Source organism: Littorina saxatilis, linkage group LG13 (genome assembly GCF_037325665.1).
Source record: "Littorina saxatilis isolate snail1 linkage group LG13, US_GU_Lsax_2.0, whole genome shotgun sequence".
NCBI classification, from domain to species: domain Eukaryota; kingdom Metazoa; phylum Mollusca; class Gastropoda; order Littorinimorpha; family Littorinidae; genus Littorina; species Littorina saxatilis.
In genome coordinates this window covers 13592265-13614692 of record NC_090257.1, presented here as the reverse complement: position 1 = coordinate 13614692, position 22428 = coordinate 13592265, and the positions used below count along the sequence as shown (strand labels likewise).

Below are 22428 nucleotides of genomic sequence, written 5' to 3'. Positions count from 1 at the left end.
AAGGAGCTCTCTATCTGATACAGTACTCCTTCGGCCAGCTGAAGGAGCTCTCTATCTGATACAGTACTCCTTGGGCCAGCTGAAGGAGCTCTCTATCTGATACAGTACTCCTTGGGCCAGCTGAAGGAGCTCTCTATCTGATACAGTACTCCTTGGGCCAGCTGAAGGAGCTCTCTATCTGATACAGTACTCCTTGGGCCAGCTGAAGGAGCTCTCTATCTGATACAGTACTCCTTGGGCCAGCTGAAGGAGCTCTCTATCTGATACAGTACTCCTTGGGCCAGCTGAAGGAGCTCTCTATCTGATACAGTACTCCTTGGGCCAGCTGAAACACGGATATTGTTTCTCTCAACACTAAGACCTTTGTGTTGCATGTGGAATGGTTTTGAAAAGACTATTTATACGTGAAGTCAAACACCTGAAATATCCACCTCCGATATATCGAACAGCTGTTTTCTGTCATTAACAGTTTGTATAAATAATATTGATATCAGTGTACACAACATGGTTGGAGTGACCACATACATACACAACATGGTTGGAGTGACCACGTACATACACAACCACACACACCCAGGATCAACCCGGCCGTCAATAATCACTATCTTCTGACAAATCAGGCGACCGCATTCCCTCTCAGGCCTTAACACGCTTCATTGATTGAAGCGGAGCGTGAACATTATTACCTGCACAAATCAAAGGAGTTCTAATTACCCGTGACAAGCAAGGGCCGGGGGCCGGTGGTAAAAATATCAATATCCATCTTCAGCGCGCGCAAACAATGGCGTCTTGCACACACTGGCACGTGCAGTACTGCTCCAAGTTGAAGTTGCCCGAGATCTTGGTGTGTTTATTACACTGAAGCTGAGTATACTTTGCAAAGCAGTAGCTAACGATGTGTGTGTGTGTGTGTGTGTGTGTGTGTGTGTGTGTGTGTGTGTGTGTGTGGTTGAGAGAGAGAGAGAGAGAGAGAGAGAGAGAGAGAGAGAGAGAGAGAGAGAGAGAGAGTGAAGTTTTATTCGCTTAAACTCTTATGAAGTAAGTCAGAGGGTAGTAGAACTTCATTGTGAAGGGGAGAGTGAGGGAGAAAAGAGATAATTCCGAAATCATGAGACAAATTTACAATGCACATCGATGAGAGAGAGAGAGAGAGAGAGAGAGAGAGAGAGAGAGAGAGAGAGAGAGAGAGAGAGAGAGAGAGAGAGAGAGAGAGAGAGAGAGAGAGAGAGAGAGAGAGAGAGAGAGAGAGAGAGAGAGAGAGAGAGAGAGAGAGAGAGAGAGAGATCTGGACTGAACTAAATTGAATTGCATTGAGCTTCTTCAAGTTCGTGCCGGCTTGTTTTGAATGGCCCTTAAAAAAGAAATAACTTGAAAAAGAAAACAAATTAACAACCAAACAAAAGCACTGACAAAAAAATAAAGAATGAAAAACCAGCCCCAAACTACGGGGAAAGCGCCTTGAAAGTACAAGCAGGAGATAGAAGTAAACCTTACGACTAGTACCGATGGTTGTTGGAAGAAAAGAGTCACAGCATCCCGTAACTCGTCCGAAGCCGGAGTTCGGCTACCTATATAGCGGAGTGTTTGAACTGAAACGTAAGAAAAGAGTCACAGCATATATCCCGTAACTCGTCCGAAGCCGGAGTTCGGCTACCTATATAGCGGAGTGTTTGAACTGAAACGTTCGTACATGTAATTTGGATGACTGAATCGACTTCTTTATAACAAATGGCGCCTAACAACAACTGACATATCAGATAACAAACAACTGGAGCCGTTCTCGGGAAATCCGGGAACCTGTTCAGTGAATTTGAAACCTCAGGCACCTCCCAAACTGAGTAAAGGACGCAAATGCTAGGTTCTTGATATTTAAGCTGACAGAAAGTTTGGACAAAAACAACAACTGACAACAACAACAACAAAACTGCACACTTTTAACACAAAATGTTAAACTGAGTAGAAAAAAAATCCACCATAAAGGTTATTCGTTTTGTTTATAGGCACAGAACGCCTCCCGTAAACCATCACAGATACTGTCAGGCTTTTACACACAGTACAAACACCCTTTCATTTACACACTCACCGCTTTTGAAAATAGTTAATTTTGCGGATTGTCTGATAACAAAATCGGACGGTGCGTTTTGGCGCTAGACCTAACTTTTAAAATCTAAATAATAAATTGACAGCTTGTTACACAAACATTCTTAAATCATAAAAGAATTCTTTTTTCATCAAGACCAGATCAGTACAATTCGAAGTTTTGAAAGTTTGAAAAAAGAAAAGCCACGTCACGCAAGGTCGACGTGGTTCTCGTAGCAGACGACGGTAATGCCTATCGCCAGTTCCTCTGAACAGTCAAAAGCCATCGCTAGAGTTCGTGTGAATCACAGCCGTTTGGTGCGTTTAGATTCAGAGGTACATAATAACGTGCTATTGCAGATAAGCTTGCAGCGAGTCGCATTGATAATCACAAACTGACGGCTACATTGTGAAAAAAAGGAAACTGGATCACACAGGTTCACGATGGCTCAGGGGTAAGATATACCACGCAAAAATAAATTCCGAATTTGAAAATTGCTCGCTCTTTACGGAGGGCACCCAAGATGTTCTCAAGCGGTGAGTGTTTAAATGAAAGGGTGTTTGTACTGTGTGTAAAAGCCTGACAGTGTCTGTGATGGTTTACTACGGGAGGCTTACTGTGCCTTCAACTTTCTACCCAAGGAATGAAGTATAATACTGGCCAACATTGGTGTCAATGTTTTTATTAACAGAACATATACCTATTGCAGAAGGATTCAAATGCGATAGAGGGACTTCCGGATGCATGTGCACAGACAGGAAGGCATCGCAAAGTAGGCACATTTTTCACTTCAGTTTTCTTCAGTACGTCTTTTTCACTTCAGTTTTCCCGCATGGCTTCATCAGAAAAGAGCATTCAGGACAGATTTTCATGGCAAGTTTTCCTGTTGGTTTGAGAAGTAGGAAAGAAGTCAAAGACAAAGAGAGACCTGGAGACCCCAACTGACAAGCCATGGCCCTCCCATGAGTCAACTGCCATTCATTGCGGGCTAATTTGATCCCCTGCACATTTGGCGCCTGCTGTCATTTAGGACACGTGGCGCTCACGGAATGCACGTGCCAGTCGCTCGTTAAAAGGGGGCAGAGGCCACAGCCTGGATGGTATAGCACTGGGATGAACAGAACATTGACCTTGCACACTATGGCTGCTGGCTCTCTGTCTGTCTGTTTGCGTCTCAGCTTCAGTGTCTCCGATTCTGTCTACGTCAGTGTATCTGACTGTGTTCGTGCCTGTCTGCCTGTCTTAATGTATGGCAGCCATGGCGACCTCTACTACACGCCTGTAGTAGAGTACGCTATGATGGCAGCCTGTTTATTTTTCTGTCTTTCTGTCTAAAACAAAACAATATAAGCCGCTGTTGCCGAAGACGTTTTCATCCAAGAATCTTCCGGCGACGAAGGGGACAGCCAGTGAATAGTATTTATTTGAACCTTAGTCGAGACCGTGGACTGTTTACAGAGAGGAAGTTGACAAGGAAGAAAGGTGGGAAGGCGATCGTTGATCAAAACAGATCTGATGAAGTTGTGGTCAGTCTGTAAGCTTGGCTCAGATAAACAAACAAACAAACAATCAAGGGGTCAATGTCTTTGAAGAAAATTCTATTCATGACACCCGATCAGATTATCGATATAGAAAGACAATTTCCTGATGATGAAAAATACAAAACAAAGGGCGAGCCGGGAGAGGGAGGGGGGCTGTTAGTGTACATTCAAATCATCACTCGAATATTGTCTCACTTTTGGCGGATTTTTCGAATCAATGACATGAAGCTTGTGAACTGTTTGGTAACAAAATATAACAGTAACATAGCCTATGCTTCGTGTGACATATGCACATTTTTTGCCATCATATGAAATTTGCACAATGATCATTACAAACATAGGAAACTTGCATTTTGATCAGCTGAAAACAAAGTAATTTTATATCCCATGTCATTGCTTACATCCAGGACACATATAATATTTATAATATGAATATTAATTTGAATGCTTTATTGCATCTCCTCTGATAATGGGCCGCGACTATGCAGAATCATTTTGAAAAAAATGTATACATGCACAAATGCAAAATTCTCGATAATTTTGACAACACAGAAACATACAGTTGAAACTCAGTGGTAAGATATTTTCTTTCTGTCACTCCCCCCTCCCCCTGTTTGCCACGATCATGAATCACATTGCTCGCAGCTCTGCCGAGCATAACGGATTTCAGTGCCAGGGAGCCCCTTTACGCGCGAGCATCTTGTAAGATTGAAGTGTGTTGTAGCCGGGGTAATGGGATGGCACCGGCGGCACGTGCCCTCTGAGTGCTGCACTGTGCATCTGCTCTCTCTTAACAAGTACACCACGTGCTCTGGAACCCTCGAGGAGTAAAAATTCCCCATAGTGACCAGGAAAGAGGGGAGGGGGGGGGGGGGGTTGCGGGGAATCGGGGGGAGTTAGGAGAAGAAATCAATAAATCGTTTCTACCATTAAATGAACTTGCACACGGACAGACGCACACACACATTTAAAACATGAACACACGCCACCACCACCACTAACACCAACCTTTCTCTACACATACACCCCCCCCCCCCCCCCCATCAATTCTCTCTCAGTCCGACACACATGACGTTACAACAGCCATATACAAAACAATTCACGTACAGGCGTCCAGTCCATAATAGGCGAGATCGGAAAAGTATAGGGATTGCGGGTCGCAGAGATAATGACGGGATAGGAGCACAATGTGTACAGCTTTTAGTCTCCGTAAAGAGGGTAGAAGCTCTGTGGTCTCCGTAACGGCTGGATGTTCACAGACTGGACACAGCGGATAGTAACTACATAATATAAACACAGGCCGAATATCTCAACGTCTATATCGCATACATGCCATTCCAATCACTGTCTGGTATTTGTGCTCCTTTTTCCCCCTGTTTTTGTTTGTTGGTAGGTCTTGGCCTCAGGTTTTGGGAACAAAGCAGATGATAACTACGTTTTTTTGGACGTTACCTACCCTATTCCCACCAAAATTGACACAAGAAAATTGGTTGATTAAAATCAACATGGCCGAAGCAATGTTTTCATAAAAGAAGCGATATTGTACGGGCACATGTTGAATTTGGGTTACATGTGTTGCAGAGTATTTGAAAATCCGTAGGCATAAAAACATGCAAAGAAGAGTGATAGGTCCCTGTTGTGAATTATAATCAAGTGGATAAATTGATTACTTATGTTTCATGAGAACAGCAAACACCGACACATGTTCACGCGGCCCTCAGCTAATTGAAGAAAGAGGGCGGCCATCAATAAATAGTAGAGCATAGTGCAATTTCATGTTGGCATCTTCTCCACTGAAAGCTATAACCCAAAGACTGAAGACCAAAGTGCTTTACCCCACTTCTGACCCGAATCACCCCCCTCCTGCTAGGTACACGTGCACTCAAGTTAACCTCTGCTTTGACCTGTGTGCCAGGAGTCGGACTGGGAGAGAGAGAGAGAGAGAGAGAGAGAGAGAGAGAGAGAGAGAGAGAGAGAGAGAGAGAGAGAGAGAGAGAGAGAGAGAGAGAGAGAGAGAGAGAGAAACAAACCTGTAACTGATCTCGTGAGAACGGTAACAAAACGAGACATGTCAGATCTCCGAACCCATTGCAATAGATGACAGCTCCTGCGGCCATCAATAAAAGGGAACACAGTTCCAGTTTTTACTTTGCCCTCGTCCTACTTGTTCGCCGCCGACAGCAGTGAAACTTGCTTGCCATTAACTGGATTCAACATTCGTCAAACGCCCATCGTTTTCATCTAATAGACGTGTACGTAACCGACAGTACTGAACAAAATAATAACGAGAAGGAATTGGGACTTTGACTTATAATTCATTATCGTAGTTTAGGCGCATTTTGTAGGAAATCGTTCCATGCGTGTTTGTGAGTGTATGTGTGTGTGTGTGTGTGTGTGTGTGTGTGTGTGTGTGTGTGTGTGTGTGTGTGTGTGTGTGTGTGTGTGTGTGTGTATGAGAGAGAGAGAGAGACTGAGAGAGAGATATCAAATTAAATCAAATCAAATTTTATTTTACGAGGGTTGTGGCATAAGCAATATAAACGAGCTTCTTTTCAACCAGCCCTCGCCCAGAGAGGGACTATTCTAATCTTAAATACATATATATATTATACAAACGTAAAACAGTTACAAAAGATAAGCATGACAGTAAAAAAAATAAATAATAAAAAGGCAGAAAAACTATTCACAGGACTATATACACGTTGTAGGCTATACATACATTCTTGCGTTATGAAACACTGATGCTTTATGGACAGATATGATCAATATGAAAATAATCAGAACGAAGTCTTCCATCACTGTGACTTTTCGTAATTTGACATTAAATGTAATGAGAGGTGTTTTTTGAAAGTATTGATACTTGTTGGGACTCGAACTGATTCAGATAGAGAGAGAGAGAGAGAGAGAGAGAGAGAGAGAGAGAGAGAGAGAGAGAGAGAGAGAGAGAGAGAGGGAGAGAGAGACAGTAAGACAGAGAGGGAAAGAGAGAGGAAATCAAATCAAATCAAATCAAATTTTATTTTTCGAGGGTTGTGGCAGAGAAAGAGAGAGAGAGTAAGAGAGAGAGAGAGAATTGAATTGAATTGAATTGAACTTTATTTTACAAGGATTTAGATTTAAGGCTACGCCTTTTCTTACAATCTGTCCTTGGGACGCATAGACACACAATTATATAATAAAATAAAAATAATAAAAAAAAATTAAAAATTAAAAAGTTAAAAAGTTAACCAACAAAAGGAGGTCGGAAAACGTGATAATAAAGATGACGATGATGATGATGATGACGATAATGATGATGATAATGATAAAGATGAGGCATGAAGAGCATACATATGTGGTTATTCATAAAATCAAATGCATACTATGCAGGTAATTATAAATACAAGCTGGTGGCAATCGAACATGTAGCAATAGAGTAACAAAAATATGTTCAGAATATACAACGCACATCATATTTTTGACGTAATACTAAGTTTGGTAAGTCAAAAGGCGTTAAACTACTCAGACATTAAGTGGTTTTTTACACATTTTTTAAAACTTTTTAATGACTTTAGGTGCTTAAAGGATGATGGAAGTGAATTCCAAACTGAAGTACCCGAAAAAGCAAGACTGGTCTTATACAGGTCAATTCGTGGAATTGGTGGGATCAAGTTGACCGACCCATATCTGTGGGTAGCTTTATTAAATAATGATGTAATGTAAATCGGCACTTTACTGTGATACAATTTATGCATGAAAATGGCTTTGTTTAACTTGAGATGCTTTTCCAGTGGAAGAAAGTTAAGCATTTTTAATTTCATATCTGTTGAGGCATTATCCTTTACGATGAGTTTGGCCGAGCGACGATAGAGAGAGTCTAACTTTTTCAAGTGGACATCACTGCTGCCATCCCAGAGCGTCGAAACATAATTAATGTGAGGCATTACATGAGCATGGTGGAACATTTCCAGAGTCCTTCTGTCGGTATATTGCTTTAACTTGGATAGGAGGAAAACGTTCTTGGCTTCTTTCTTGCAAATATGCTGTATTTGTGCCTGCCACTTGAATTCACAATCAAGAATTACCCCTAAAACGCGATGCTGTTGAACTTGTTCAATTGATTGCGTACCAATAGTAAGATTTAGTTTGAGAGAGAGAGAGAGAGAGAGAGAGAGAGAGAGAGAGAGAGAGAGAGAGAGAGAGAGAGAGAGAGAGAGAGAGAGAGAGAGAGAGAGAGATATGATCATCATCATCATCATCGGGAACTTTATTTTTCAAGGATAAAGGTTTAAGGCGACGCCTTTTCTTACAACCGGTCCTTACTTCTAATACAAATGTCTAATAAATGATAAACAAGTAAAGCAGCATGACAAATAAACAAAGTAAACGAACGAACCAGCAAACAATCGACAAGTAAGCAAACAAGCAAATAAACATAAACAACAAAATGACAAAGTAAGCAACATACAAATCGAAAGAGAGAGAGAGAGAGAGAGAGAGAGAGAGAGAGAGAGAGAGAGAGAGAGAGAGAGAGAGAGAGAGAGAGAGAGAGAGAGAGAGAGAGAGAGAGAGATCAAATCAAATCAAATCAAATCAAATCAAATCAAATCAATTTTTATTTTTCGAGGGTTGTGGCATAAACAATACAACGAGCTTTTTTTTCAACCAGCCCTCGCCCAGAGAGGGGACTACTCTAATCACATATTTACACGGATATTCAAGTGAGAGAGAGAGAGAGAGAGAGAGAGAGAGAGAGAGAGAGAGAGAGAGAGAGAGAGAGAGAGAGAGATCAAATCAAATCAAATCAAATCAAATCAAATCAAATCAATTTTTATTTTTCGAGGGTTGTGGCATAAACAATACAACGAGCTTTTTTTCAACCAGCCCTCGCCCAGAGAGGGGACTAATCTAATCACATATTTACACGGATATTCGAGAGAGAGAGAGAGAGAGAGAGAGAGAGAGAGAGAGAGAGAGAGAGAGAGAGAGAGAGAGAGAGAGAGAGAGAGAGAGAGAGAGAGAGAGAGAGAGAGAGAGAGAGAGAGAGAGAGAGAGAGAGAGAGAGAGAGAGAGAGAGAGAGAGAGAGAGAGAGAGAGAGAGAGAGAGAGCTTACAACCTTGGCAATATGCTGTGCGAATCATTTGGGATTTGTGTTTTAACTATCATGACGCTTGTGTTCATTTTATGTTGTGGTAAAGTGTGTGTTTGTCTCGCCTGGGAAGGGAATCATGAGTATTTTTCCAAGCTGAAATTATAGTCTCTGTCTCTGTCTCTCTCCCTCCCTATCTCTCTCCGAACAGAGAGTGTAGAGTAGATTACAGTTTTTGCTCTACAGTCTCTATTCTGACTTTCTCATTCAGTTTCTCTCAGTCTCAGACTGTCTTCCTCTGTCTCTCTCAGTTTCTGTCTCTGTATCTGCAGTTGTTGTCTCTGCCCTTTTCTGTCTCTGTATCTGTAGTTGTCTCTGTATCTGTAGTTGTCTCTGCCCTTTTCTGTCACTGTCTTTGTTGTGTCTGTCTGTCTCTCTTTCACTGTCTCTCTCTCCCGCGCGCCCTCTCTCTTTATCTCTCAATCGTTCGTGACTTGAGGCAGGAATGGTGGTTTATCTATTGGAAACTGGCGGCTCCGGATCCTTTGCAGGCATAAATCATCTTGGCAATCCTCTTATTGTGTGCGAGGGTTGTGCTGTTGAATGTTGATTAACATGCCTCATGTATCCATCCGTTTCTTTTTATATTTAGTCAAGTTTTGACTAAATATTTTAACATCGAGGGGGAATCGAAACGAGGGTCGTGGTGTATGTGCGTGTGTGTGTGTGTGTGTCTGTGTGTGTGTGTGTGTAGAGCGATTCAGACTAAACTACTGGACCGATCTTTATGAAATTTGACATGAGAGTTCCTGGGTATGAAATCCCCGAACGTTTTTTTCAGTTTTTTGATAAATGTCTTTGATGACGTCATATCCGGCTTTTCGTGAAAGTTGAGGCGGCACTGTCACGCCCTCATTTTTCAACCAAATTGGTTGAAATTTTGGTCAAGTAATCTTCGACGAAGCCCGGGGTTCGGTATTGCATTTCAGCTTGGTGGCTTAAAAATTAATTAATGACTTTGGTCATTAAAAATCTGAAAATTGTAAAAAAAAATAAAAATTTATAAAACGATCCAAATTTACGTTTATCTTATTCTCCATCATTTGCTGATTCCAAAAACATATAAATATGTTATATTCGAATTAAAAACAAGCTCTGAAAATTAAATATATAAAAATTATTATCAAAATGTTTTTTTCGAAATCAATTTAAAAACACTTTCATCTTATTCCTTGTCGGTTCCTGATTCCAAAAATATATAGATATGATATGTTTGGATTAAAAACACGCTCAGAAAGTTAAAACGAAGAGAGGTACAGAAAAGCGTGCTATCCTTCTTAGCGCAACTACTACCCCGCTCTTCTTGTCAATTTCACTGCCTTTGCCATGAGCGGTGGACTGACGATGCTACGAGTATACGGTCTTGCTGAAAAATGGCAGCTACTTGACTAAATATTGTATTTTCGCCTTACGCGACTTGTTTTCTTTTTCTTTTTATATTTAGTCAAGTTTTGACTAAATATTTTAACATCGAGGGGGAATCGAAACGAGGGTCGTGGTGTATGTGCGTGTGTGTGTGTGTCTGTGTGTCTGTGTGTGTGTGTGTGTAGAGCGATTCAGACTAAACTACTGGACCGATCTTTATGAAATTTGACATGAGAGTTCCTGGGTATGAAATCCCCGAACGTTTTTTTTCAGTTTTTTGATAAATGTCTTTGATGACGTCATATCCGGCTTTTCGTGAAAGTTGAGGCGGCACTGTCACGCCCTCATTTTTCAACCAAATTGGTTGAAATTTTGGTCAAGTAATCTTCGACGAAGCCCGGACTTCGGTATTGCATTTCAGCTTGGTGGCTTAAAAATTAATTAATGACTTTGGTCATTACAAATCTGAAAATTGTAAAAAAAAATAAATATTAATAAAACGATCCAAATTTACGTTTATCTTATTCTCCATCATTTGCTGATTCCAAAAACATATAAATATGTTATATTCGGATTAAAAACAAGCTCTGAAAATTAAATATATAAATATTATTATCAAAATTAAATTGTCGAAATCAATTTAAAAACACTTTCATCTTATTCCTTGTCGGTTCCTGATTCCAAAAACATATAGATATGATATGTTTGGATTAAAAACACGCTCAGAAAGTTAAAACAAAGAGAGGTACAGAAAAGCGTGCTATCCTTCTTAGCGCAACTACTACCCCGCTCTTCTTGTCAATTTCACTGCCTTTGCCATGAGCGGTGGACTGACGATGCTACGAGTATACGGTCTTGCTGAAAAATGGCATTGCGTTCAGTTTCATTCTGTGAGTTCGACAGCTACTTGACTAAATATTGTATTTTCGCCTTACGCGACTTGTTTTCTTCTGTTTTGTTTTTTCCTTCTTTTGTGCTTTACTTTTATGTTTCCTTTGCATTTGTTACTGGAGCTTCGATTCTTCTTTTTTTCTTCAACATTTGATCTTCAGGTTTAACACCAACATTTTGTCGTCGTCGTTGTAGTCGTCATTATATTTAGTCAAGTTTTGACTAAATATTTTAACATCGAGGGGGAATCGAAACGAGGGTCGTGGTGTATGTGCGTGCGTGTGTGCGTGTGTGCGTGCGTGTGTGTGTGTGTGTGTGTGTGTAGAGCGATTCAGACTAAACTACTGGACCGATCTTTATGAAATTTGACATGAGAGTTCCTGGGTATGAAATCCCCGAACGTTTTTTTTCATTTTTTTGATAAATGTCTTTGATGACGTCATATCCGGCTTTTCGTGAAAGTTGAGGCGGCACTGTCACGCCCTCATTTTTCAACCAAATTGGTTCAAATTTTGGTCAAGTAATCTTCGACGAAGCCCGGGGTTCGGTATTGCATTTCAGCTTGGTGGCTTAAAAATTAATTAATGACTTTGGTCATTAAAAATCGGAAAATTGTAAAAAAAAAATAAAAATTTATAAAACGATCCAAATTTACGTATATCTTATTCTCCATCATTTGCTGATTCCAAAAACATATAAATATGTTATATTCGGATTAAAAACAAGCTCTGAAAATTAAATATATAAAAATTATTATCAAAATTAAATTGTCCAAATCAATTTAAAAACACTTTCATCTTATTCCTTGTCGGTTCCTGATTCCAAAAACATATAGATATGATATGTTTGGATTAAAAACACGCTCAGAAAGTTAAAACAAAGAGAGGTACAGAAAAGCGTGCTATCCTTCTTAGCGCAACTACTACCCCGCTCTTCTTGTCAATTTCACTGCCTTTGCCATGAGCGGTGGCCTGACGATGCTACGAGTAAAATGGCATTGCGTTCAGTTTCATTCTGTGAGTTCGACAGCTACTTGACTAAATATTGTATTTTCGCCTTACGCGACTTGTTTTTATATTTAGTCAAGTTTTGACTAAATATTTTAACATCGAGGGGGAATCGAAACGAGGGTCGTGGTGTATGTGCGTATGTGTGTGCGTGCGTGCGTGCGTGTGTGTGTGTGTGTGTGTAGAGCGATTCAGACTAAACTACTGGACCGATCTTTATGAAATTTGACATGAGAGTTCCTGGGTATGAAATCCCGGAACGTTTTTTTCATTTTTTTGATAAATGTCTTTGATGACGTCATATCCGGCTTTTCGTGAAAGTTGAGGCGGCACTGTCACGCCCTCATTTTTCAACCAAATTGGTTGAAATTTTGGTCAAGTACTCTTCAACGAAGCCCGGGGTTCGGTATTGCATTTCAGCTTGGTGGCTTAAAAATTAATTAATGACTTTGGTCATTAAAAATCTGAAAATTGTAAAAAAAAATAAAAATTTATAAAACGATCCAAATTTACGTTTATCTTATTCTCCATCATTTGCTGATTCCAAAAACATATAAATATGTTATATTCGGATTAAAAACAAGCTCTGAAAATTAAATATATAAAAATTATTATCAAATTTTTTTTTTCGAAATCAATTTAAAAACACTTTCATCTTATTCCTTGTCGGTTCCTGATTCCAAAAATATATAGATATGATATGTTTGGATTAAAAACACGCTCGGAAAGTTAAAACAAAGAGAGGTACAGAAAAGCGTGCTATCCTTCTCAGCGCAACGAATACCCCGCTCTTCTTGTCAATTCCACGTGTTCTGTGAGTTCGACAGCTACTTGACTAAATATTGTATTTTCGCCTTACGCGACTTGTTGTTTACTATTGCTGTTCTACCCATACGTTCTTGTTTGCTGTTTTTGTCGTCGCTGTTGTTGTTATTTTTATGGTTGATGGTAATGGTGTTGTCGGTTGTTGTTGTTTTTGATGACGGTGTCGGTACATGTACCTTTTTTCTTGAATTGTCGTCCTTATCGGTTTACATTTAGTGAAGTTTTGAGTAAATGTTTTAACATAGACAGGGAATCGAGACGAGGGTGGTGGTGTATGTATGTGTGTACGTGTGTGCGTGTGTGTAGAGCGAGTCAGAGAAAACTACTGGACCGATCTTGATGAAATTTCACATGAGAGTTCCTGGGTATGATATCCCCAGAATCTTTTTGAATTTTTTCGATAAATGTCTCTGATGACGTCATATCCGGCTTTTTGTGGAAAGTTGAGGCAGCACTGTCACGCCCTCATGTTTTAATCAAATTGATTGAAATTTTGTTCAAGCAATTTTCGACAAAGTTCGGACTATGGGATTAAATTTCAGCTTGGCAGCGTAAAAATTAGTTAATTAGTTTGCTCATTAAAGTTGTCATTAAAATCGAATTTTCACTAACAGATTTAAAAATGATTGAATCGTATTCCTCAATTTCTCCTGAATTCAAATATATATACATATGTCATGTTTACTCTAACAATTTGCTCAGAATTACAGAAACTAGGTTAAATAAGTACTGCGTTCGCGCGCTACGCGGAGACGAGCGTGACCCGTCTCGGTCTTTGGCTGTGGTTAGTCGCACGGCGATGACTGTTTGTTTTAGTGTTAATCTGTTACTTTGATGCCGACAGCTTGACTAAATGTTTTTATATCGCTTCACGCAACTTGTTTTTTTCTTGCTGTTGCTTCTCTTCACTGACTACCTTTATTCCACTGCAGGTATCTGGCTCATTATCGCACATCAACACAAGCGGTCAGCACAGGTGGACAACCAGCGGACAGATCAAAGAGGACAGTGTCCGGTGTAGCGGGGCCCACCAGGTAGAGCCAGCACCATGAGTTGCTTCAACTGTTTGCGGCGCTCAGCCAGGCGTGGAGAGGACACGCCTCTCATCATCGATGTGGAACAGACCATAGCGGACGCGGCTTGGGACATGTTTGTCCACACTCATAGAAGGTCAGTGTGACTGGGCCGTAGATAATCAGTCATAGGTCAGCGTTAGGGGGTCTGTTTGAGTGGAGTGGAGTGGAGTGGAGTGAAGGGTGAGGATTCTGTGGGTTGGATGGAGTTTGACCTAGGTAAGCGCTTTCTTTCGGAGAACAATTTATACTAAGTATGTAGTACAGATTTTACGAAACTGCCGGGTGTTCTATTCTTTCACATGAAATGCAGAACATTGGTACATCCGGCTGTCATAAGGTTGATAGGTAACGTATTTTCTTATTTCAGGAGAATTCAAGGCAAGGGCTTTGACACAGAAGAAGCTGCCCTTTTCGCATCAGAATGATACAAATGTCAGACACCCTGTTGTATATATAACATACGAAGTTGTTCATTTCAATGCTTGTTATTCTCTCAGGTGCCAGGAGAAAAGGTTCCGTACAACTCTCGCTTACTCTATTACACATGTCGTATGCATTAAGAGCGATTACTTCCCTTTGGTTATTTGATATCTTAACATCGCTCTGCCTCATTCTGTTTGAAATTCATACGAAGTATTGTTCGATTTGCTTTACGTTATTCATGCAGCGTCGAGAGATGTTATTGAAGATTCCCTTAGAGATAGGTGCGGTATATATTTCCTCTGTGTGTGTGTGTGTGTGTGTGTGTGTGTGTGTGTGTGTGTGTGTGTGTGTGTGCGTGCGCGCGCGTGTGTGTGTGTGTGTATGTGTGTGTATGTGTGTGTGTGATATTGATTGATTGATCTTCAATTTATTCAAGGACAAAGGTTTGAGACATTACATTTAGTATAGAGGAGAGGGAGGGGGTATCAGAATCAGAATCAGAATGGTTTAATTGCTCAGGCAATATGCCCATTGCAAGTTGGGCTGGATTTGGGGAAGGGTATTCGAACACTCAAATATCGAAACCGAAGCCGATAGTGCATTTACACAAAGTTGCATGAATAAGAGTGTCCGTTCAAACTGACATTACAACATGTCAGACGTGTCGCGCTCTGAACGAGGCTATAAGTGTTCGTTCAATGCCCACGAGGGAGGGGGTAGAAAGAGAGAGAGAGAGAGAAAGAGAGAGAAAGAGAGAGAGAGAGAGAGAGAGAGAGAGAGAGAGAGAGAGAGAGAGAGAGAGAGAGAGAGAGAGAGAGAGAGAGAGAGAGAGAGAGAGAAGGAGGGGCAAACAAACAAACAGACACTGAGACAGACAGAAAGACATTGGGAATAGCACGTGAGGATCGGGTAGTTTGCTCTTTGTTATGATAAGACTAAAACTGTCAGGTACTTTTCGCCTACAACAAAAAGAACAAATACTCAATGTTTCTTCTCCTCTTTATCCACCTACTGCTGCTGCCACTACTAAAGCTACTACCATTACTACTACTACTACTTATACTACTTATACTCGTTCTACTACTCAGTGCTGCTACTACTACTACTACTGCTGCTACACTGACTACTACTGCTGCTACTACTTCTACTGCCACTACTACTGTTACTACTTCTGCTACTACTACTACCACTAATACTACTTATACTACTACTACTACTACTACTTATACTACTACTACTGCTACTACTACTACTGACAAGCGATGTTTATATTGTTGCAGTATTTGTAGTTCACTTTTCTGCTGGATGTAGTGGGGCTCCTATGTTGCAAAATCATTCAAATCATGCAACAAACACCAAATTAAGCAAATATGAAGAGTTTTATGTGCTTAACAAAACCTGATACAGAGCCATCGCGAAAAATAAAAAATGGATAGTTTTTAAACAATTTTTCAAAATGGCCGCCAGTGTAAACAGTTGGGTATGTTAGGCATATTTCACTTCATGTGATTAACAGCAAATTTGGCGTAAATGGACATTTGCTTTTGCTTAACAAAACCTGATACAGAGCCACCGTGAAAAAATTAAGAAATCAGTAGTTTTTTTACAATTTTCAAAATGGCCGCCAATAAAAGGGTATTTAGGCATTTTTGATGCTACAAGACATTCTCTTGCAATAGAAACTAACACAAACACATTTTTAAACAAAACAATACATGTATTGTTGGTGCAGAGAATGATTGGACGGTGTGGGTGGCAGGGTTGAAGAATTTGTGGATTACCTAAACTGTGCAAAAATAAATATATTACACCAATTTTCATACCAAAACGAAAACATTCATTCCTGTGCTGTTATATTCAATGTATGCTATTGAGGGCACTCAACTTGGCTAACTGGAACACTTTTAAGATAAAAGGTGGCCTTTACATGGGTTATTTGACCGCCGCCCAAATAAGGGTACCCCCAAAATAAAACTGATAAAAATGTAATGTATCAACTCAAAAGTCGACTAAAATTCATAATCGCTGTATTTCGAAAACGTTGTTTGTTCTCATGTGTTTACACAACTAGCACATTCCGGCAAGTGTCTATACTCAAAAGAAACTTTGGCAGTACTTGAAACAACCATCTGTCATATGTGACCCTCCACCACGAAATGAGTCGCATGTCACCTCGCGCGGTTCTGCGCTAGGCTTAATATAAGTCCGGGGAGTGTCTGGTAACAGTGTGAGGGTGACCTTAGTCACAGGCTTATAACTCAAACAGTGTTCGCTCTTTTCTAAAACGGTTTGCACCACTGGATAGAGCTTACAAAACTCTTGAAGAAAATGTAAAAATATGAAAATCATGCAAAGGTGACATGCGACTCATTCCGTGGTGGAGGGTCACATATATACATGCGAAGTCAAAAATATGTGGGATGTAAGTCAACAAACCTGTGGCCGTTTTTAAAATATTATTTCGTGAAGATTTGAAAGTGTACTCAAACGGTTGAACTACGCCTCGTGCGTAGACACACATTCCTGAAAGTTTCAACGCAACCCACTTGGTCATTGCTAAAATACATGGATTTTAGTTGACTTGGGTATCCCTCAAATTTGACACATAAACATCTCATCCGTGAGATCGACACATACATCAGTAGGTACAATGGCACAACACTAGAAATATGCAAGATGGCGAAATAAAACAACCTGTTCTGGATGGATAATCAAGTTGACTTTCTCTTCGTATACAACAGTGACCCAGTTGTGCCTCAGGAATTGTCGTCGGCTTTTTAAAAGGTACCCGAAGTTTTTGTCACATCTCTTTGTCACGTCAAGGGTATCCTTATTTTGACGGCGTAAATGATGATGTTAAAAAAAAATGTGCCAGATAGCGAAGATGCGAGCCTTTAATGGCATGGACAGTTTGAATAAAATGACACAGGAATAAAAGTTTGAGTTGGGGTATGAAAATGGGTGCAATAATATTTTTGCACAGTTTAGATGCTGACAGTTTTCACAGGAATGCAAGCACATTTGCAGAGAGCTGTGCTCTGCAGTCCTTCTTAGCAGCATTTGCAGCGTTTTGTTGTACAGCTCTTCTTGCAGGCACACCTCATGAGTTCTCGGCACACGCTGGATACCTCTTGAAAGCTCGTCCAGAATGACTCCCACTTTCCAGCCTTGAACTGCCAGCCCACAGAGTTTGGAAGTCTAATAGGTAGATGGCTCTTCTCAATCTCATGTCCTGCAGCAGCACCTCACTTGTAAGGGGATTATGGTCAATTTGGCAGCTCTTTTTACTGAAGAGGTACCGTCTAGCACCGTTTACACCCAGTACGTTGCTGGTTTTGTCCTACAAATGTACACCAAAAAGCTCTTGTGCTGCCCTGTCAGTGGTACTCAGCTTACAAAGAGGAGCAGACAACCTGAAGAAAGTTTGAGTGACGTCTTCAAATGCTTGCCATACTTCCCAAGCCTTCTGATTCCCCAATACCATTGAAGAACGACATAGTGTCACAGCCTGTAAGGCTATGCAAAATGGGCAGACAGGGTGACTTCTCTTGGCCAATGGCTTTGGCAATGTGGCGATACACTTCACGAGCAGAAAAAAACGCAACACAGCTGGAATGAGAAGCAGACTGTCTGGCCTCCTCTACATCCATGGTGCAGGAAATCAGCCTGGGGTACCCTTCACACAAAAGATGAAAAGTGACATTTTTATTTGAATGTATTTGAATAATGTTTACTATCTCAGAGAGTCGGTCAAAGCCGGGTTAGCAAGTCTTCACACAACAGACCAAAATGAAAGAAAATTGTATTTCATGAATTCGTATAATTCTTACTGTTTCAGGTTAAAAAAACAAACAAACACAGTTTCCAGTGACCCAACTGATTCTGGAATCTTTCTGACCGCTACATTTATTCGCTTCAAACAGTCGCTAACAGAATGTTGACCATTGTGAGGGTTCGTACGTTAAACCCATCAAATTCACAGAGGTCGCTTGCAAATGATGTGCAAACATGTTCCAATTAATACAAATAAAAAAATCTTACTGTTAAGATGTATTAGGTAACAAACCTTGATACAGTAGTACTAGTGAAATCGGCTCCCTTCTGTGGCACCGGAATAAATGCAGAACGCTTGTTCCCAGGAACCGGCATGTGGTGTAACTCTTGTATATATCCTGTAAAAATAAAATTCACACCAATGCACGGTCAACTTAAAATAAGCAAAAGGATGAGAAACAAGCAACAAACCAAAATTGTAAAACTCAAAGAGCGGTACCTCTTCATTTTTCAAAACCACTTATCTCATTTGATTAGCATACACTGTATGCTTTTGTCTGTTACCTACCGTCTTTGAAAGTTTGATCACAACACTGTAAAGACATGGGGAGTGGAGTGTTTTTATCTCCAGCTGGTCATCCTACTATCTGGCCTACCCTCACTCAGTTTTTGACTCTACCCCTCCCCACCTTATGGAAGTCCTTAACGTAGGCAGGACTAATCATTTATCATACCATGAACAATCTCTTTCTCCTCGCCTTTTATTCAAAGTTCGTTTAATCTGTTTAAAATCACCAGCGTGGCGATCATGATTTCCTTACTTGTAATCAACAGATAGATCTAGATCTATCAGCATCACAATCCAGCTTGATGAGCTATTGCAAGATTACTCTGCATTTCAGCGCTTCACCCGATGAATAACAGACCCCAGGGGAGAATTAAACAGTAAAATGATGTGACATTGGTGAATGGATGCGTATTCTTGAAAACTTACCTTCAGAAACGTTGTTTTCGCTCAAATCAAAACACGCAATGTTGCGGAGGCCGCCATCTTGAATTTTCATGCTGCGGATATATAAAATTCTAAAAACGATCAAATTAAATACCAGAACACAAAAATACCCATAACAGTATTTATGTCATGCATGTGTTATCAGCAGACAACTTCTGGTGCATGGTAAACCATTGAATTTTACATTTGCTGAGTTGGGAATATTTACTGCTGAGCGCTTTTGGTACGAATTTCGTCTGCTGTAAATGCAGCCTTTTATTCCCTATCAAAGACCAAAAAAACGATTTCTGAAGTGGCTCTGTATCTGAAATCCCTTAAATAATTATAAGGAACAATACCACAAAGTATGATGTTTGTTGCAAGATGTGAATGATTTATGAGTGCGTCTGCAACATACGAGCCCCACTAATGGCTTTGCATAAAAACCCAGTGCGTGAGAACGTAGGAAAAATTGCATTCTCAACCCTTCACTTGAAAAGAGAAAAAGTGACGTAGCTTGGACTTGGTGCACAGTGTAGAAGGGTGTGGTTAGTGACGGGAAAGCTCACAATAATACAAAGCGGGTTAAAAGTATGTTTAGTCAAGTGCTGCTCTTACAAAAAAAGTATGTGCAGGTTGTAATCGGGAGCGTTTTTAACTGTGCATTTTTTAAAAAAAAGAGTTTTGAAATAAAAAAACAAGTCACATGAAGCGATATAGAAACATTAAGTCCATCTGTCGGCATCAAACTAAAAGATCAACACCAAAAACCAGTCTTCCCCGAGACTACATTGAGGTAGTGTCGGCAAACCATACCCGAAGACCGGGTCACGCTCGTCTACGCGAAGTATGCGAACATAGTACACCTATATATTATTCTTTGATTCTGAGCACAATTTTCAAAGTAAACATAACATATCTATATTTTTGAATTCAGAAGAAGATAAGGAATACAATACAAACCTTTTACTCTGTCAATGAAAATTTGATTTTGATGACAACTTTAATGAGCGAACTAATTAAGTAATTTTTAAGCCGCCAAGATGAATTCGAATCCCATACTCCCGACTTTGTCGCAGATTGTTTGAAGAAAATTTAAATCAATTTGATCCAAAATTGAGGCCTCAACTTTCAAAAAAAGCCGGAAACACACACACACACACACACACACACACACACACACACACACACACACACACACACACACACACACACACACACACACACACACGCACACACACACACACTTACAAACATACATACATACACACACACCACCACCCTCGTCTCGATTCACCGTCTATGTTAAATCATTTAGTCAAAACTTGACTAAGTGTAAAAATGAGGATGAAAGTAGCTTGTTCATTTCAATGCTTGTTATTCTCACAGGTTCGTCAAAACTCTTACTTGCTCTTGTTGTACATGCCGTATGCATTTAGAGCGCCTACGTCCTTTTGTTTCTCAAATCATTAATGAGAAAATGTAAGTTTGCCTTTAATATAGCAACGTTCTATTGAACGTACTGTTTCCTCTAGTCAGATGCAAAATTCACATGATACCTACACATATTTTGGAGATGTTGAGCACTGTGGAAACTACACTATGGTTACAGGTGTCAGCGGTGGTGCTTGTGACACTGATTGTGAGTGTGTAATGATTGCAGGCGTCAGCGGTGGTGCCTGTGACACTGATCGTGAGTGTGTAATGGTTGCAGGTGTCAGCGGTGCTTGTGACACTGATTGTGAGTGTGTAATGATTGCATGTGTCAGCGGTGGTGCCTGTGACACTGATCGTGAGTGTGTAATGGTTGCAGGTGTCAGCGGTGGTGCTTGTGACACTGATTGTGAGTGTGTAATGATTGCATGTGTCAGCGGTGGTGCCTGTGACACTGTTCGTGAGTGTGTAATGGTTGCAGGTGTCAGCGGTGGTGCCTGTGACACTGTTCGTGAGTGTGTAATGGTTGCAGGTGTCAGCGGTGGTGTCTGTGACACTGATCGTGAGTGTGTAATGGTTGCAGGTGTCAGCGGTGGTGCTTGTGACACTGATCGTGAGTGTGTAATGGTTGCAGGTTTCAGCGGTGGTGCTTACGGCGGAAGGACTACCGCGTAGAGGTGCCGATGAACTACTATCACTTCGAGCAGGACGGCCCCCAGGTGTTCAGGCCCAAGAAGAGCCCTCAGGGGGCCGTGGATGCCGGGTGTGGCGCGCAGCCTAGCCAGGTCAGACATCACTGTCATGTATTGGCATCGCGTTTTTAAGACTCACCCTTGTTTAAGAAGTGATTTTCTAAGATTTTGGAAGATCTTAAAATGTGGTTATTACTAGTACTGTATATCACTGTGGTGGACTTACTGCAATTGTGCACATATAGTAAGACAGTGCACGTTTGATAAAACGGTGCACGTAGAGTAAAAAAGTGTACGTATAATAAAACAAAAACAAGCACAAAACCAAAAACCAAAAATTAATATAGCATTAAGGAAATAAACAGAAAAATGTATTATCCAAAGTAAAAGATTCCGTTCAAATCATGCTTTGTGTGGTATTTTTGTTTACATTTGGCAGTGGATAGTTTACACATGTATGTATCCTTGGTTGTCCGGTTGTTCGCAGAATGCTCAAGTTTACTGTCTACTTGGTTAGTATCAAAGCCCAGTCGGTTGGCATGGCGGCCGTGACTAGTCGTTAATGAATCCAATGAAGGTTCATTAGTGAAAGGCTCAGAGAATTCCTATTTGCCTACTTCTAGATTAAGTAGCTGGCAACTTTTATGACTGCCCGATTCGTGTTGTTTTTAATTTAGCCATTGATATTGTCTTTGTTTTAGTCAATTGTTTTCTTGACTGACTGATGAACAGATTCATTCATTGAACGTTAAAATTCGTTAAACCAACTCCATTTTCATTAAGTCGTTTATTCATTCGTTCGTTGATTTGTTAGCCATTCATTGATTTTATCATTCGTTCGTTCGTACGTACGTTCGTATGATCGTTCAATCAACTAATCAATATGTCCTTCCTTCCTTCCGTCCTTCCTCAGAGCCTGCTGAAAGGCAAGCAGCTGGCGCACCGTGACAAGACGAGCCCGGAACACATGGGACTGGAGACGGTCTTCAACAACGACACAGACAAGGACCAGACCTACAACTTCAGGTGACAGTCGCAACGCCAATCTTGCTCAGCCACGCAAAAGGCACCTTTCACCTTTACTTGCCATTTACTACTCTGGTTTCGCTCCTACAAGCATATTACCATTCTGCGAAGATGCAACAGCATTAATAAGGCCTGCCTTATACCAAACAGCAATGTGTATTACCACGTTAAAGC

At 40.6% G+C, this 22428-nt stretch overlaps 1 protein-coding gene across 2 annotated transcripts in view; it reads left to right on the top strand.

Moving 5' to 3' along the window:
• Positions 1 to 22428, top strand: part of LOC138983666 (uncharacterized) — a 40951-nt gene that overhangs the window by 5688 nt on the left and 12835 nt on the right. Inside the window, exons 1-4 of one of the 2 annotated variants that reach the window (XM_070356949.1) lie at positions 2837 to 2852; positions 13771 to 14008; positions 21171 to 21321; positions 22142 to 22254. In XM_070356949.1, coding sequence (XP_070213050.1) covers positions 13887 to 14008; positions 21171 to 21321; positions 22142 to 22254 — 386 coding nt within the window. In that variant the 5' untranslated portion in view covers positions 2837 to 2852; positions 13771 to 13886. Of the gene's footprint in view, positions 1 to 2836; positions 2853 to 13770; positions 14009 to 21170; positions 21322 to 22141; positions 22255 to 22428 lie in introns of those variants that run through there. The other variant, XM_070356948.1, reaches the window with a different exon arrangement.